General features: G+C 44.7%; 1 protein-coding gene across 2 annotated transcripts; it reads left to right on the forward strand.

The window, feature by feature from the left end:
• Positions 1–3,213: 3,213 nt before the first annotated feature.
• bmp3 (bone morphogenetic protein 3) lies at positions 3,214–8,647 on the forward strand. Of its 2 annotated transcripts, XM_088993271.1 has the most exons (4): positions 3,214–3,681; positions 3,721–3,880; positions 5,312–6,042; positions 7,505–8,647. In XM_088993271.1, the coding sequence occupies exons 1-4, from the start codon at positions 3,568–3,570 to the stop codon at positions 7,694–7,696; spliced, it is 1,197 nt and encodes a 398-aa protein (XP_088849397.1). In that variant the 5' UTR covers positions 3,214–3,567; the 3' UTR covers positions 7,697–8,647. The 2 variants fall into 2 exon arrangements, with proteins under 2 accessions (XP_088849397.1, XP_088849396.1); XM_088993270.1 differs by having other exon boundaries at positions 3,214–3,880.
• The last annotated feature ends 6,612 nt before the right edge of the window (positions 8,648–15,259 follow it).

Raw genomic sequence — 15,259 nt, forward strand, 5'->3', positions numbered from 1 at the left:
GCCAAGGTATCACTTTATTTTACTCCCGAGCGATCCCCATTGTCAACAGAATTCCGAATTCCGCTAAATAGCAGACGTATGCTATCTCTGGATACAGTGTTTTCATTTTAGCTTAATCTTTTGGACTTTTGGCTTTGCGGGATGCAAAACAAACAAACAAACAAAGGCAGATTTTCTGTGTTTGGGGTCTTTTTTTTAGGTTTACCAATGCCCCCCTTTCCTGAACAATTTTGTGTTCCTCCGTCAAACTACGTCGGAAGATTCACTAAAGTAGGTGAAACATCAGCTACCTCACAACAAATTGCCTGATGGGGATTTTAACGCCAATTTTATCTTCTTCATCAGCCTTCAAGCTGTCCAAGCACGCAATCGCACACTCAATGAATAACGCCACAAACTGGAGCGACAGGACTGAATGTTGCATTTAAAGGACAACCGACGTCTCCGGACAAGTGGTGTCCATCATTTGTAAAATGGCTTCAAATGACTTTGACTGAGCGTATTTGACAAAGATTCCAGCGCATATTCAAGCTAGATTTGACCTTTTAACACTGGCGCTGAATCTTCAGGAAGTCTTGTTTTACCAGTTGGTGACGATGCCGGAAGTGACGTCACGTCAGGAACGCCCCTGTCAGAGAAAGCCACCCACACACAATGCATTTTGGGTACTTTGTTTGCTCTGAAAACTTGGTGTTGATGGCAAAATTAGAAGGAAAACACATCAGTAACGCCATGGTGAATGGTTGTGTGTTGCACCGAGACTACTATTTGACACTAGTTGACACAAATTCCCAGCAGACAAATCAGGCCATTTCCAACAGAGCTTGGGTGCCATCTTCTGCATTTTCTGGGACACTACTTTGTTGTCCAGACGCCTCCAAAATGACACTGAAGGACTTCTTTAATAGATTGCAAACGTGTATGCTTTCCTCTTCGGAACTACAGTAAAGTCTCGTTATATCGATATCGGATATATCGATAGTCCCGGTTATATCAATACTATTTCTATGCACGCACGGAGAAAATTACATGCAAACAGGGTCGGATATATCGATAGTCCCGGTTATATGGATATTTTTTCGGACTCCCTTGAATATCGATATAACGAGACTTTACTGTATTTGAATCCCATTCATAAGTGGATGAGTAACAAGAAAGCATCTTGTTACGGACAGCCACGCCAAGACGTCTTGGCGTGAGGTCACGAACAAGGGGGCAGGACCTTCTGAAACTGGCCATTTCCAGTTTCATTTTGAAGTCGTTTTTGGTCACTCGAAGTCATTTTGATTGCTGTTTTGCAAATATCAGCCTGCGTGTTTTGCCTATTTTAGATGCTATCAAACGTTTTTCTGATGGCACTTAGGAAACAAAAAAAGTTGTTGTTTGGTCAGTTAATTAGCTTGTTAATTTTCATTTTTTTTTAATGAGCTACTTGATTGATTTAGTAGTTCAATAATTTGTAATTCATTTTGTTTGCTTGTGCTTGGGTTGTTAGCCATATTCACTTGATTGTTTCATTCTAATCGCCATCGATCGTTCTCAACTTGTTGCTTTGTCAGTTAGTTAGATTGTTCATTTTCATTTCTTTAATAAGCGAGTTGATCCATCTATCAATTAATTCATTTAGTTAGCTTGTTAGCCATATTTTGGTTGACTCAAGTGTTTAATTCTATTGCTAGTTCTCAAGGGCAACTGTTAGCTTGCCTAGTCCATTAGCAAATTGGCTATTTCGTCATTGGTTAGCTTTTCTTGAATGTGTGGCTTGTTTCATTGGCTAGTTTGTTCACTGGCTAGTTTATTAGTTCAGGGCTTTGTCTACTCGGTGTCTGCTTAGCGTATCGATTCACCAGTTAGCGAGTGAAAAATCCCAGTTGGGCGCGCTATATTGTGACATTTTTTCCGGCCTATTTTCCATCGGCCGAGTGGCTTTCCACTGTTGTCCAATCTGAACGGATGCACTTGAGCTGCTCCAGCTGGAAAAAACAAAACAAAACAAAACGAAAAAACTCCTTTCAAGCCCCGCAGACGAGGATCCCAAACGCCTTCAGTGTGTGGACGACGACGTCACATGTTCAAAGTATTGCAATCAGATGGGAGAAAAGTGCCTCATCGGAACCCCTGAAAGAGAACACCGGTCGTCGGGGGGTGGGGGTGGCGACATCCGGACAGGAGCGTGATGCCGCAGGATGTGTTTGCTTCATGCCATTCAGCTGCCGAGCCTTTAATGCGGACAATAAGCTGCTGCTTTCAAACACACGTCGAGTGGTCGGGGGTCGGGGGTCGGAGGTCGGGGGGTATCTGGAGGATCAGCCTCCAAATCAGGGCTCGGGAACATTTTTGACAAAGAGAGCCATAAAAGTCAAATATTTAGAAATGTTTTTCAGTGAGAGCCACACACGCACACGCACACACTTTTCAAAGGTGGACTAATGTTATTACATTATGCTGTTATTATTCAATTATTATATTTTTTACTAGTTGCCATGATAGCATTATAAATATGAAAAGCAAATTAGTGACAGCTCATCATCAGATCAGAGTAACCACAGGGAAAGTGAAAGTTAGTGAATAATAATAATACATTTGATTTCTAAGCGCCTTTCAAAACTCTCAAGGTCACTTTACAGTCACAGGATAAGTTTTTCTGTGGGTGAGCAGCAGCAGCCACACGCGCCGGCGTTCACTCAACCCGGAAGTAACTCAAATAGATAGAAAGCTAGCTAGCTAACTAGCTAATAGATAACTAATAGATAGCCAATAGATAGCTAGCTAGCTAACTAATAGATCACTAATAGATAGCCAATAGCTAGCTAGATAGATAGATAGCTAATAGATGGCTAATACATAATGAATAGATAGCCAATAGGATGCTCTCTGTGCACATATAAATCAAGCCATATAAATAAAAATATTTGATTTGGTGTATTTTTTATATGAGTAATTCGTTTTTCACATAATTTGACGTGATTTTTTTTGGTACTTAATTAATTGAAGCAAAAAAAACAAACAAACTGGGGAGCCATTTGGGAGCCAACAGAGCCGGATCTTTTTAGCGAGCCGAGCCAAAAGAAGCGGCTCTCTGAAAAGAGCCGGAATTCCCATCACGAGTAGTCGCTCAACTGGGGGGGGGGGAGTCACAGTTGAAAAAAAAAAAAGAACAAGAGAGAGAGAGAGAGAGAGAGAGAGAGAGAGAGAGAGAGAGAGAGACGGGGGTGGAGGGTGGGAGTCGCTCGGACTCCCCAGCTGGTGCCAGACGCCTTAAAACCGGCAGCCGAAGATCGCGGGAGCTTCAACGCTTCAACGACAGCCGCTGAAGCCTCGCATCGGAGCGCTCGTCCGCCTCGCCGCTCCTCACGCCGCCCGGAAGTCGCTCGACTTCGGCGTCGCGTCCGCTTGGGAGCGCCCCCTCCGGATCACCTCCTCGGTTGCGACGGTTCCCCGCCCGGGCGATGCCGAGTCCCGCCGAAGACAGGAAGCGCCCGTCGGAACTCGCGTGAAGCTACCGGAGATCCCACCCGGGTCGTCTTCGCGCGCCCCTCCCCTGAGCCCCGCCACCCCCAAGCCGGGATGGCTTCTTTGCTGCCGCTGGCGCTGGTGGCGTGGACCTGCTGGGCTCGCTTCGGTTCCGGCGACCTCCTCCCGGAGCAGGCGGATTTTAGGCGGGAGGTGGAGCGGAGGCAGCCGGCGTCGGCGGCTCGGTCCCCGGTCCCGGTCCCGGTCCCGGTCCCGGTCCCGCTCGCTCCCCCGGCGGCGGGGGGCCGGGAGGGGCCGTCCCGCGACACGCTGACCGAGCACATGCGCACCTTGTACGACAAGTACAACGAGGCGGGATTCGCCTTCAAGGACGGCAACACGGTGCGAAGTTTCAAGGCGCGCTCGGGTACGTCGCACGCGCTCCATTTTGACGCAAACGCCCGCCAGAAAATGTAGAAAATTGGCCATGAAATGAATGTTCCTCTTTCTATCCATTTTTTTTTTCACGGAAAGTACACGTCGTCGTGAATGACGAACGCGAATCCACCTGTTGCCATCCGACAACCATTTTGGCATCTTTGAATGAAAAAGTTTTCTTGTCTCATTTTAAATGTGACTACTTATTAGTTTGGATTAAATATAATTTTAAACGATGTTTTTCGACAATATCGTGTCAGGTTTTGTGAAAACGAATTCCCTCAGTCAGTCGCGACGGTTTGGTTTTTTTTTTCTTGGCTTTTGCCGCCCTCTCTTGGATTCTCCGAAAAGTGCACTTTTTACCCACTCCTAAATATCCTGAAAATAATCGCCGGAAGTTTAACCATTTGAAACAAAACCCGAACAAATTCGGCAATGGCGCTCTGTCGTATTTTCGATTCCCGAATAAATTCGCGAATGGCGCTCTGTCATGAGTTAAAATAACCTTTTTTTTTCACATCTAAAAGTACGGCGTACATTATTTGAAATCATTTAAAACAAAAAATGTATAACTTGAGTATGTAGGTCTGATAACGGTTGTCATAGTGAAAGCTCCAATGTCTCTATTAGCAATATAGCGAGCTTTGAGTCAGGAAAGATATTAGCTATCTCGTTAGCTAGCTATCCATTGGCTATCTATTAGCTATATAGCTAGCTTTCTGTCATTTTGAGTTACTTCTGGGTTGAGTGAACGCCGGCGCGTGTGGCTGCCGCCGCTCACCCCCCAAAAAGTCTTGTCCTGTGACTGTAAAGTGACCTTGAGAGTTTTGAAAGGCGCTTAGAAATGAAACGTATGATGATGATAACGCGGCAAGTAGGTTTTGGTGGAGGAATTGGGAGTCCCTGGAGAAACCCCAGTAGCAAAGCCATAGCCCAGAATGGGATTGCTGGAGCCAAGAATTGCAGAACTCCGGACTCGGCGGCGATGCTGACGAAGCGGAAATCAAGGCAAAAACCGATGTCGCGGCAGTCGTTGCGTTCGTTTGTTCGTTCGTTCGTTCGTTTGTTCGTTCGTTCGTTCGTTCGTTCGTTCGTTCGTTCGTTCGTTCGTTCGTTCGTCCGTTCGTCCGTCCGTTCGTTCGTTCGTCCATCCGACCGTCCGTTCGTTCGTTCGTCCGTTCGTTCGTTCGTTCGTTTGTTCGTTCGTTCGTTCGTTCGTTCGTTCGTTCGTTCGTTCGTTCGTGCGTTCGTTCGTTCGTTCGTTCGTTCGTTCGTTCGTTCGTTCGTTCGTTCGTTCGTTCGTTCGTTCGTTCGTCCGTCCGTCCGTTCGTCCGTCCGTCCGTTCGTCCGTCTGTCTGTCCGTCCGTCCGTCCGTTCGTTCGTTCGTCCGTCTCTGACTGCCACCCTTGGTTCCTTTCAGGCGCGCTCAACAAGAAGCGCCTTCACATCTTCAACCTGACGTCACTCAGCCAATCCGAAGACGTCCTGTCGGCCGCGCTGCACTACTACGTCGCCGGGCGGAACCGCGTCCGAGCCGTCGTCTGGAGCTTGGCCCCCGAGGCGGAGCGGATGAGGACCCTGGGCCGGTTCCGCATCCGGGACTCCGGGATCTCCTGGCGGCGGAAGGACTTCACCCGGGTGGTGGAGCGGGCCAAGGCCCGACGCCGGCTCCTCGTGGGTATCGAGGTGACCTCGGGGGGACCCTGGACGGACCCTTACATCCTGGTCTACGCCAACGACTCGGCCGTCTCGGAGCCCGAGAGCGCGGCGGCCGCCCTCGGGAGGAAGGCCACGGGAGCGCGGCGGAAACGCTCCGCCGACCTCCCGCCGCCGCTGCGGAACAACGAGCTCCCCGGACCCGAGTACCCCTACGAGAGCGCCGGCCGGGACCGCGACTCCGGTCCCTACCGGCCTTTCCGGCGCAAAAAGAGCCGCGGGAAGCCCAAGCGCAAGCTGCCTCTGCTGCGGTTGGACGAGCGGACCGTGGAGACGGCCCGCCAGGAGGAGGAGCGCTGGAAGCAAGGCCGCCACTGCGCCCGCCGCTACCTCAAGGTGGACTTTGCGGACATCGGCTGGAGCGACTGGATTATTTCCCCAAAGTCCTTTGACGCCTACTACTGTGCCGGATCCTGCCGGTTCCCCATGCCCAAGGTACCGCTACTTTCTCTCGCTCTCCTTTCAACCCAACCCATCTATTAGCTAGCTAGCTAGCTGGCTATCTATTAGCTAGCTGGCTATTAGCTAGCTGGCTATCTATTAGTTATTTATCCAGCTAGCTGGCTATCTATTAGTGAGCTAGCCAGCTATCTATCTATTAGTTATCTAGCTAGCTAGCTGGCTATCTATTAGTTATTTATCCAGCCAGCTGACTATCTATTAGCTATATATTAGCTATCTATTAGCTAGCTAGCTTACTTTCTATTAGCTAGCTGGATATTAGCTATCTACCTAGCTAGCTGTCTATCAATTATTTATCCAGCTAGCTGGCTATCTATTAGCTATCTACCTAGCTAGCTGTCTATCTATTAGTTATTTATCCAGCCAGCTGGCTATCTATTAGCTATATATTAGCTATCTATTAGCTAGCTAGCTTACTATCTATTAGCTAGCTGGCTATCTATTCATTATCTATCCAGCTATCTGGCTAGCTATTAGCTAGCTTACTATCTATTAGCTATCTATTAGCTCTCTATCCAGCTAGCTGGCTATTTATTAGCTATCTAATCGCTAGCTAGCTTACTATGTATTAGTTAGCTAGCTAGCTTTCTATTTGAGTTACTTCTGTGTTGAGTGAATGCTGGCGCGTGTGGCTGCCGCTGCTCACCCGCAGAAAAACTTATCCTGTGACTGTAAAGTAAATGTGAGAGTTTATTATTATTATTATTATTATTATTATTATTATTATTATTATTATTATTATTATCATCATCATCATCATCTCAGCTCAACAACAACTGTCGCGCGTAGCATCATGCTAAGAAGGGCGTTTCCGCTTTGCGCCTGTGTGGCCCTCATCGCATCACAAAGCATAGATGCTATCAACGGAATCATGAAGAAATGTCAACAAGCACAAAAATGGGCCACCGATCCGATCACAATTTGAAACGTCAACCGCTGAATTCACTCCATCCTGGAGGTTTTGGCCTTTGTAGCATGCGCTAATTCTTCTCGGGCGTGACTAGAGAGCTAGACAACTAGCTATATAAATAACTAATAGATAGCCAGCCAGATAGCTAGCTAGCCGGCCAGTTTGCTAATAGATAGCAATTAGAAAGCTAATAGATAGCCAATAGATAACCAGCCAGCTAATAAATAGCTATCTAGCTAAAAGATAGATAGCTAACCAGCTAGTTGATAGCTAATAGATATCCAACAGCTACCTAGCTAGATAGCTAGCCACCTAGCTAGCTAGCCGGCCAGTTCGCTAATAGATAGCAAATAGATGGTTAATAGAAAGCTAATAGATAGCCAGCTAGACAACTAGCTATATAACTTACAGAAAGCCAGCCAGATAGCTAGCTAGCCGGCCAGATAGCTGGCCAGTTTCCTCCTTGGGTGTGAAATCTCCATTTTTGTTGTTGTCGTTGTCGTCGGGGGTGCGTTTTGTTTTCAGGCAGTGGCGCCTTCCAACCACGCCACCATCCAGAGCATCGTGCGGGCGGTGCGCGTGGTGCCCGGCATCCCCGAGCCCTGCTGCGTCCCGGACAAGATGGCGGCGCTCAGCATCCTCTTCTTTGACCAGGACAAAAACGTGGTGCTCAAAGTGTACCCCAACATGTCGGTGGAGTCCTGCGCTTGTCGATAATTCCCTCTTATTTTGGAGAGTTATAAATCCATTCCACTGTTTTACAGTCAGTCGGCGCACCCCCAAAACACCTCCCTCCAAACATTACAAAATGAGAAAAAAATCAATTGGATTCACAGCCCCCACAGTGAGGTGCGTGAAATTCCATGTCATCCCATTTGTCAATTCAATTGTCAATCAATTCCATGTCATCTCATTTGTTCAATTTTTGGTGGATAATCCAACCAAATCCCAAATGTTTGATTCCGCGGGGTGTTTTTGTTCTTCTGCCCGTCTGCTTTTATTTTGTCATCCATACAGCACCGTATTTTGACGCAGCCCCTTCAAAAAAAGTCACATGGTTTTTACTCACTTCAACTTCCCCGGTCGGAATATCAGCTCCTCACATAAACGACTCAAGCATCGCACCCTTATCCACATCTTCCTATCGTCCCGCCAAAATAAGACACCCTCAGGTTATATTGAAAGCTCAACACCAAAACCACAACAATTTAAGCAAAGCAAAAAAAGAACTGTCGGCAGCTTTTGACTGTCGACAAGAGCCTTTTGTTTCCCATTGTGACGAAAAGCTTTTATTTTGAAACGCGTTCTTGAAAATCCATCTTTCAAATGGTCATCTTGCAGAGACTTTTATTGTGTGTTTCATTTGGGAGCGCTTGGGGATATATTTTCTATCTTTTCTTTCCGATGTTTTATATTGTTAGCGACGCATGCCGTGGCCTTTGGTTTTGGTTTTGCGCTTGTCCAAAAAGCTTGCTCAAGGGTATTTGGACGCGACTCCGCCTTATTTTTTCTTTGGTGTCGCTCCGGTCGAAGGAGGGCGTGGCCCGGATGATGAAGGAGGCGGGGTCTTCCCACGTGATGGACTTTTGTAGCAAGGCTGAAAAGTCGCAAAGTATTCACAAAAAGATGCAATCAGACATTTTTATGATTAAATATGACGTCTGATGATTTTTTTTTCCTCCTTTCTCTTTGCTTTTGGGCGGTTGGGAGACGTCATAGTTACAAAAATGTCGTCACAATCTGGAGAAAGGGGGAAGCGGCTGCTCGTAATTCATGCAGTGGCAACCTTTGGACGCACGGGGGCGCTAAATACCAATCTGTCAATTCAAATGTTACTCGTTCCAATGGCCATATTGCCCTCCACCCCACATTACGTCATAGACAGACATCATTTTAATCAGAATAAAGTTAATAATAATATTATTTCATTTATATTTCTATATTTGAACAAATAAATAAATTAATCAACAAATAAACAGTTATATATGAATAAATCAATACATAAATGAAAAAATAAACCATAAAATAATTTAATCAATTGGTAAATTAATATGCACATGAATAAACAAGTAAAAATACATCATCAAATAGATGATCAAATAAATAAATGAACAAATTCACAAATAAATACATACATAAATCAACAGTTAAATAAATAAATAAACCAAATAATTATTAAATAGATAAATCAATTAATACGCACATGAACAAAGTAGTAAAAAAAAACTAAATAATCAAATGGATTATTCAATAAATACATAAATGAACAACTCGATAAATACGTAAATGAATAAATAAAAAATAAGCAAATAGATAAATGCCGATAAATTAATATCCACATGAATAAATAGGGTAAAAATACATAATCAAATAGATGATTAAATAAATACATTTCAATACATAAATGAACAAATCAACAAATACAGATACATAAATGAATAAATAAATCAACAGTTAAATAGATACATAAATGAATAAATAAACAAAAAAGAATTAAATATCTAAATAAATTAATATGTACATGAATTAAACAAGTAAAAAAAAAAAATCAATAATAGGATTATATAAATGAACACGTTTTTTTTTGTTTTTTTGTTCTTTTGACTTCAAGACGGCGCCGCGAGAGTGGCTGCCTTTCCAGCAGCTCATGTATTTTGTTTTTCTACTGTCATTCCTTTCATCACGTTGCTGCTGTGAAATGTCAATTTCTCCACTGTGAGACTAATAAAGGCATATCCAATAATAATAATAATAATAATAATAATCATATAATAATAATAATAATAATAATATTTATCAATCAAGGTATTAGCCGAAGCCAATCCATTTTTTTTTTCAGTTAAGGCGGATTTGGGTGACAACAGTGAAGGTCACGGGCCACACCAGAAGGTACTTGCTCACACACTTTCTCATCCAAATTATATCTACATTTTTGGGGGGGGGGCATTAAAATAAATAAATAAATAAATAAAAATTATAAACACACCACATCACGGAGCGTTTCGCAACTGCATATTTCAAAAAAAAGAAATATGCCCAAATCAAGAGGACATTGGGGATTAAGTTGCAGGCGAGGCGGCGGGAATCCTCTTAACCAGAAGGTGTGTGTGTGTGTGTGTGTGTGTGTGTTTGGATGACTAGACCTTTTTTTATTTATATATATTATTATTATATTATTTCTTTTTTAAATAATTGAAGAAAACAAACATCCCGATGTACATGTTTATTTATTTTTTCTTAATTGTATACTGCACTTTTCTGTCAATTTTGTTTTTATTGTTCTTGGCATTTATGCTTGACTTATATTTCCCTTCAAATTCCTGTCATTGACGTGTCGGTATATTTCACAATCAAACGCGGCATCATTATGAATAATAATAGTCATCATAATACATCTACAAAAACGTTTAAAAAAGTGTTTTTTATTTTGTATTTTTTTCTGGCTTGACTACCTGCGATGACAAATGGATTTGAATGTGGACACACTTAATTTGGGTGGTGCACATGTTCCATATAAATAAAGAGCAGATTGAAGTCATCCTATTAAACAATTGTCGGAATAAGCGCTAAAACCTTGAGTTTTGAAAGATGCTTACAAATCAAATGTATTATTAGGAAACACCTCATATAATAATAATCCATTTGATTTCAAAGCGGTCACTTTACAGTCAGTTTTTTTCTGTGCGTGAGCAGCGGCAGCCACCCGCGCCAGCATTCACTCAACCCCGAAGTAACTCAAATAAATAGCAAGCTTGCTTGATCGCGAGTAGATAGCTAATAGCTAGCGAATAGCTATCTATTAGCGAGCAAATAGATAGCCAATAGCCAGCGAACAGATTGCCATTAGCCAGCCAATAGATAGCTACTAGCTAGCGAATAGACAGCCCTTAGCCATCAAAGATAGCCGTCGGCCGGCAAACAGAGAGCCATTAGTTAGCAAAGAGATAGCCATGAGTACTTGAGACGAGAAACAAAATGGCAGAGCAAACAATAATGAACACCCATAAAGATGGTGTAAACAAAACAAGGACCAGAATTCCGCTACATTGTAGATTATTTCTTTAATTATAATCCATTAGCACCGATGAGAAAGTTTCTTGAGCCGTCGTCTGTACAAAAGTGAAGGTTTCGGACGCTTCGTCAGCGAACTAAAGTCTGACTGGTCGTATCGGCCCCATTTTTATATCCCTAATGTCCAGACACGGCGGCGCCGGACACAGCTATGATAGGTCCCTACTCTCAGGTTGGGGGGAGCAGGGGACCACTCCCCGCGGCCCCACTGATTGTTCCTACATTCCTGACTAACGACTGGCCCATTTCCCCACTCCCACCGGTAAATGTGTGTATTGTATTGTATTTTGTACAGCCGCCCCAATTTCAAGCTCAGATAACTCCAGACCCATATCATTTAGGAATTAACTGTTTTTTTTTCTGATGAAAGAAGAAAGTCTGAAGTTTCTTTTACGCTGCACGTAATGTTGATGTCGTTGGTCCTAAAGGTCCATATTGTGTGGGTCAGGTGACAGGGGCCCCGGCCGGCACCGGAGTGGACGCATTTTTTGCACACGGTCTGGCAGTGACAGAGTTCAAAGCCTCCAGGTGGTTTGCTACGGAGCCCAATGGCCATTTGGACGCGTCGCCATGGTTTCGGCGTCGCACCCCAACGGCCGACGGCGACCTTTGAGGCTCGGCAAGGTCGGCTCGCCTCAAAAGTTTTCGCCTTTGGTGCACGCGTGTTGGAGTTCGGCGGACAGGTTGGCCAGCCGCCCGCCGGCGCCGGCGGCGTGCGCGCCGGGCTCGTGCGCCAGGTTGGTGAGGAGCTCCAGAACCTGGATCTGGTGGTCCATGTGGGCCTTCTCGCGCCGCTCTTCCCTCTCCAGCCACTGGCGCACCAGCTCCTGGTGCCAGGCCACCTGCTCCTGCCGCTGCTTCTCCAGCTGGGCCAGGAGGGCCCGGGTCTCCGCCAGGAGCTGCTGGTAGCAGTTGGTCAGGTCCTGCAGGAGCGGTTCCGCTCGGGGGGCGCCCGCCCCCCCGTCGTCGGGCGGCGCCGTGGCCGGGGTGGTCCCGTGGGAGGCCGGGGGAGGAGAGCCCGCCACTTCCTGGGATTGCGCTGAGGCGCAAGCAAGGGAGACAAATGGCCCATCATTGTCTCCACTTTGGAATCGTACATCTCGTTTCCAAGCGCCTTTCAAAACTTTCAAGGTCACTTGACAGTCACACGATCGCTTTGTTTTTTTCTGTGGGTGGGTGAGCAGCGGCAGCCGCACGCGCCAGCGTTCACCCAACCCCAAAGTAACTCAAATAGATCGCTAGCGAATAGATAGCTAATCGCTAATGAAGAGATAGCAAATAGCCAGCAAATAGATAGCTATTAGCTAGCAAATAGCTAATAGCTCGCGAATAGATAGCCAATGGCTAGTGAATAGATAGCTATTAGCTAGCGAATAGATAGCCCTTAACCAGCAAATAGATAACCATCAGCCAGCGAATAGATAGCTATTAGCTAGTGAATATAGCCATTAGCCAGCGAACAGATAGGTATCCGCCACATCATTGTCTACAATTTGTAATAATAATAATACGAATAATAATAATAATAATCATGCATTTGATTTCTAAGCGCCTTTCAAAACTCTCAAGGTCATTTTACAGTCACAGGATCGGTTTTTATCTGTGGGTGAGCAGCGGCAGCCGCACGCCCCAGCGTTCACGCAACCCCAAGGTAACTCAAATAGATAGCATGCTAGCTAGCTAGCGAATAGACAGCTAATAGCTAGTGAAGAGATAACAAATAGCCATTAACTAGCAAATAGCTAATTGCTAGCAAATAGATAGCCAATAGCTAGTGAATAGATGGCTATTAGCTAGCGAACGGATCGCCATTAGCCAGCAAATAGATAGCCATTAGTCAGCGAATGGATAGCTATTAGCTAGCGAGCATGGCCATCGACCAGCGAAGAGATGGTCGTCCGCCACCTCATTGTCTCCGATTTGTAATGATAATGATACTAATGATAAATGTGATCTCGGGTGCGTGGCGGCCATTTTGTACATACTGGTGCAGTTTCCGAGCTTCTTTGCTTTGGCCCTGATCATCTCAGCAGTCCGCATTCTAGCCCAAGTCAGCCGGCGCCCCGACGCTATTTATCACCACCGTGAATCGCTTTGAGTCTTTCCTTCACAGACACGTCATCGCTAACGCTAGCCGTGACATCATTCCTTATTTAGTCGAGTGAGTCATCGACAACAAGGCCTTGTGACCTTTTGTATTCCGTCGTTATAATCATCAGAATCATCCATTTGATTTCTAAGCGCCTTTCGAAACTCTCACGGTCACTTTACGGTCGCGGGATCAGTTTTTTTCTGTGGGTAATATCAATTTTCATATTTTTGATCATTTAGTCGACATTTTCAAATTTCGGCGAAACTCGGGCCCGGTTTTGGTGGAAAACCGCTCCTGATCTTCGCCCTAGTTTAGATCCTGGCGCCGGCGTAGACCCGAGCACCACGTCCCGCCATTGGCTGTTGAAATCCGCACCGACGCATCATTTGATTCGTCACGCGCACGATAAGCGAGTCGAGCATGTCAAGTGCCATGCTCATCTACCGAGCCAGCTAGCGATTTCAGCAAGGGGGCGACCGGTCAGGGCAAGCTCATTTAGCCACGGCTTCAAAACAACCCGCTAACCGTCGCTAGAACGCTTAGCGGTGTTTAGATTGAGAAAAGCTTTCAAGGACAACCGACACACCTCCTTGCGTTGTTGCGTCCAAAAATTCCAGCTACATTGGAGTCCAGACGCCTCCGATTGATGTTGTTGGCAAACATGGATGCTTTCCACTTCACAACTATTTGAATCATAGTCATAACTAGATGAGGAACAAGTAAGAATCTTCTCCCAACACTCTGAAGCCATTGTTTTGATTCTGGAGCAAGGCAGTTTGTGAAGCAAGGAGTATCCTGGCGTGACGTCACCAACAAGAGGGCGGGACTTTTGCAATCTCCCCAGTTTCAAGCTCATTTTGTGGCAGTTTTGGGACCCATTTTGATTGGTGTTTTGCATATCAGCGTGCGTGTTTTGCCTATTTTAGATGCTAGAAAACGTTTTTCTGAGGTCAGTCACGAAACCAAAAACATGCTGTCGGTTGTCCTTAAAATGAGTTTTACAACATACGTTACCAAATAGAAATCTCGTCACCTTACCGAGTTTTACAAAGTACAAACGAGCTCTGCTTCCCCTCAAAAGGACAGACTTCCTGTTCCTATTCGGTCTTGGAAGACTTTATCATGTCTTGTTAAGATCAACTTTTCCGCCCAATTTTGTGTTGAAACGAACAAAAAACGGACACAAAATTGACAAGAGCATACAATGTCCTAAAGCGACCAGCCGGGGTCGCTGTTTGGGCATAAAATGTCTCAAAGCGACCTGCGGGTGTCGCTGTTGTTTCAGTCAAGTCGTCCTCAAATGACGTCCAGTGACAAAAAGCACTTTCAAATGCCACCCGTGGGTGTCGCTGTTGTTTCAGTCAAATCGTCCTCAAATGAGCACTTTCAAATGTCAGACGTTCATGGTCGATGTTGTTCAAATCGATTATTTCAAGATGTGCGTTTGTTCTTGAAATTTTGTGGCATCTGGAATGCTTTTTCAAAGGGAATTGAAAGATTTTGTGACATTGTCAAAGCACAAAAACATTTCTCATTTTTTATGTTCCCGAAATGTCACCATTTTATGTTATTTTTTTGTGTTTGTGTGTGAAATAAAAAAAAATGTTACGAATATAAAACAAAACACAACAGAATTTTTTTAAAACAAGTATTTACCCCGTGTTCATCTCAAACCCGTCATCATCATCATCATTTTTTTCTCCTAATATTCAAATTCAATGTTCACAATGATAAATAAAAAGCAAGAGCATTTCTAAATGTTATTTTTCCAAAATTCTGTCTTGGAGATACGACAGAATAATCAATTCAATGGACACGCTTAATGATGTCATACCCGATCACACTCGATTGCTATTGTGAGAGTCTGTCATGGTAACGGAATTGCAGATTCTCCCGCAAACAAAAATTCAAGTTTATGTGCGAGTTGTGACAAACAAGAAACAAAACGACCTCGCTGTCTATTGACCGACTATTTTGGGTGTCCTTGAGAGTTTTGAAGGGCGCTTAGAAATTTCATGTATCATTATTATAATAGCTAGCTAGCTAGCTAGCTAGCTCGCTTGCTAGTGGATGGGTGATAGCTAGCCAGCCAGCTGGATAGCTATATATCTGATAGA

Source organism: Hippocampus bargibanti, linkage group LG04 (genome assembly GCF_051943395.1).
Source record: "Hippocampus bargibanti isolate YZ-2025 linkage group LG04, ASM5194339v1, whole genome shotgun sequence".
In the NCBI taxonomy this organism is placed as follows: domain Eukaryota; kingdom Metazoa; phylum Chordata; class Actinopteri; order Syngnathiformes; family Syngnathidae; genus Hippocampus; species Hippocampus bargibanti.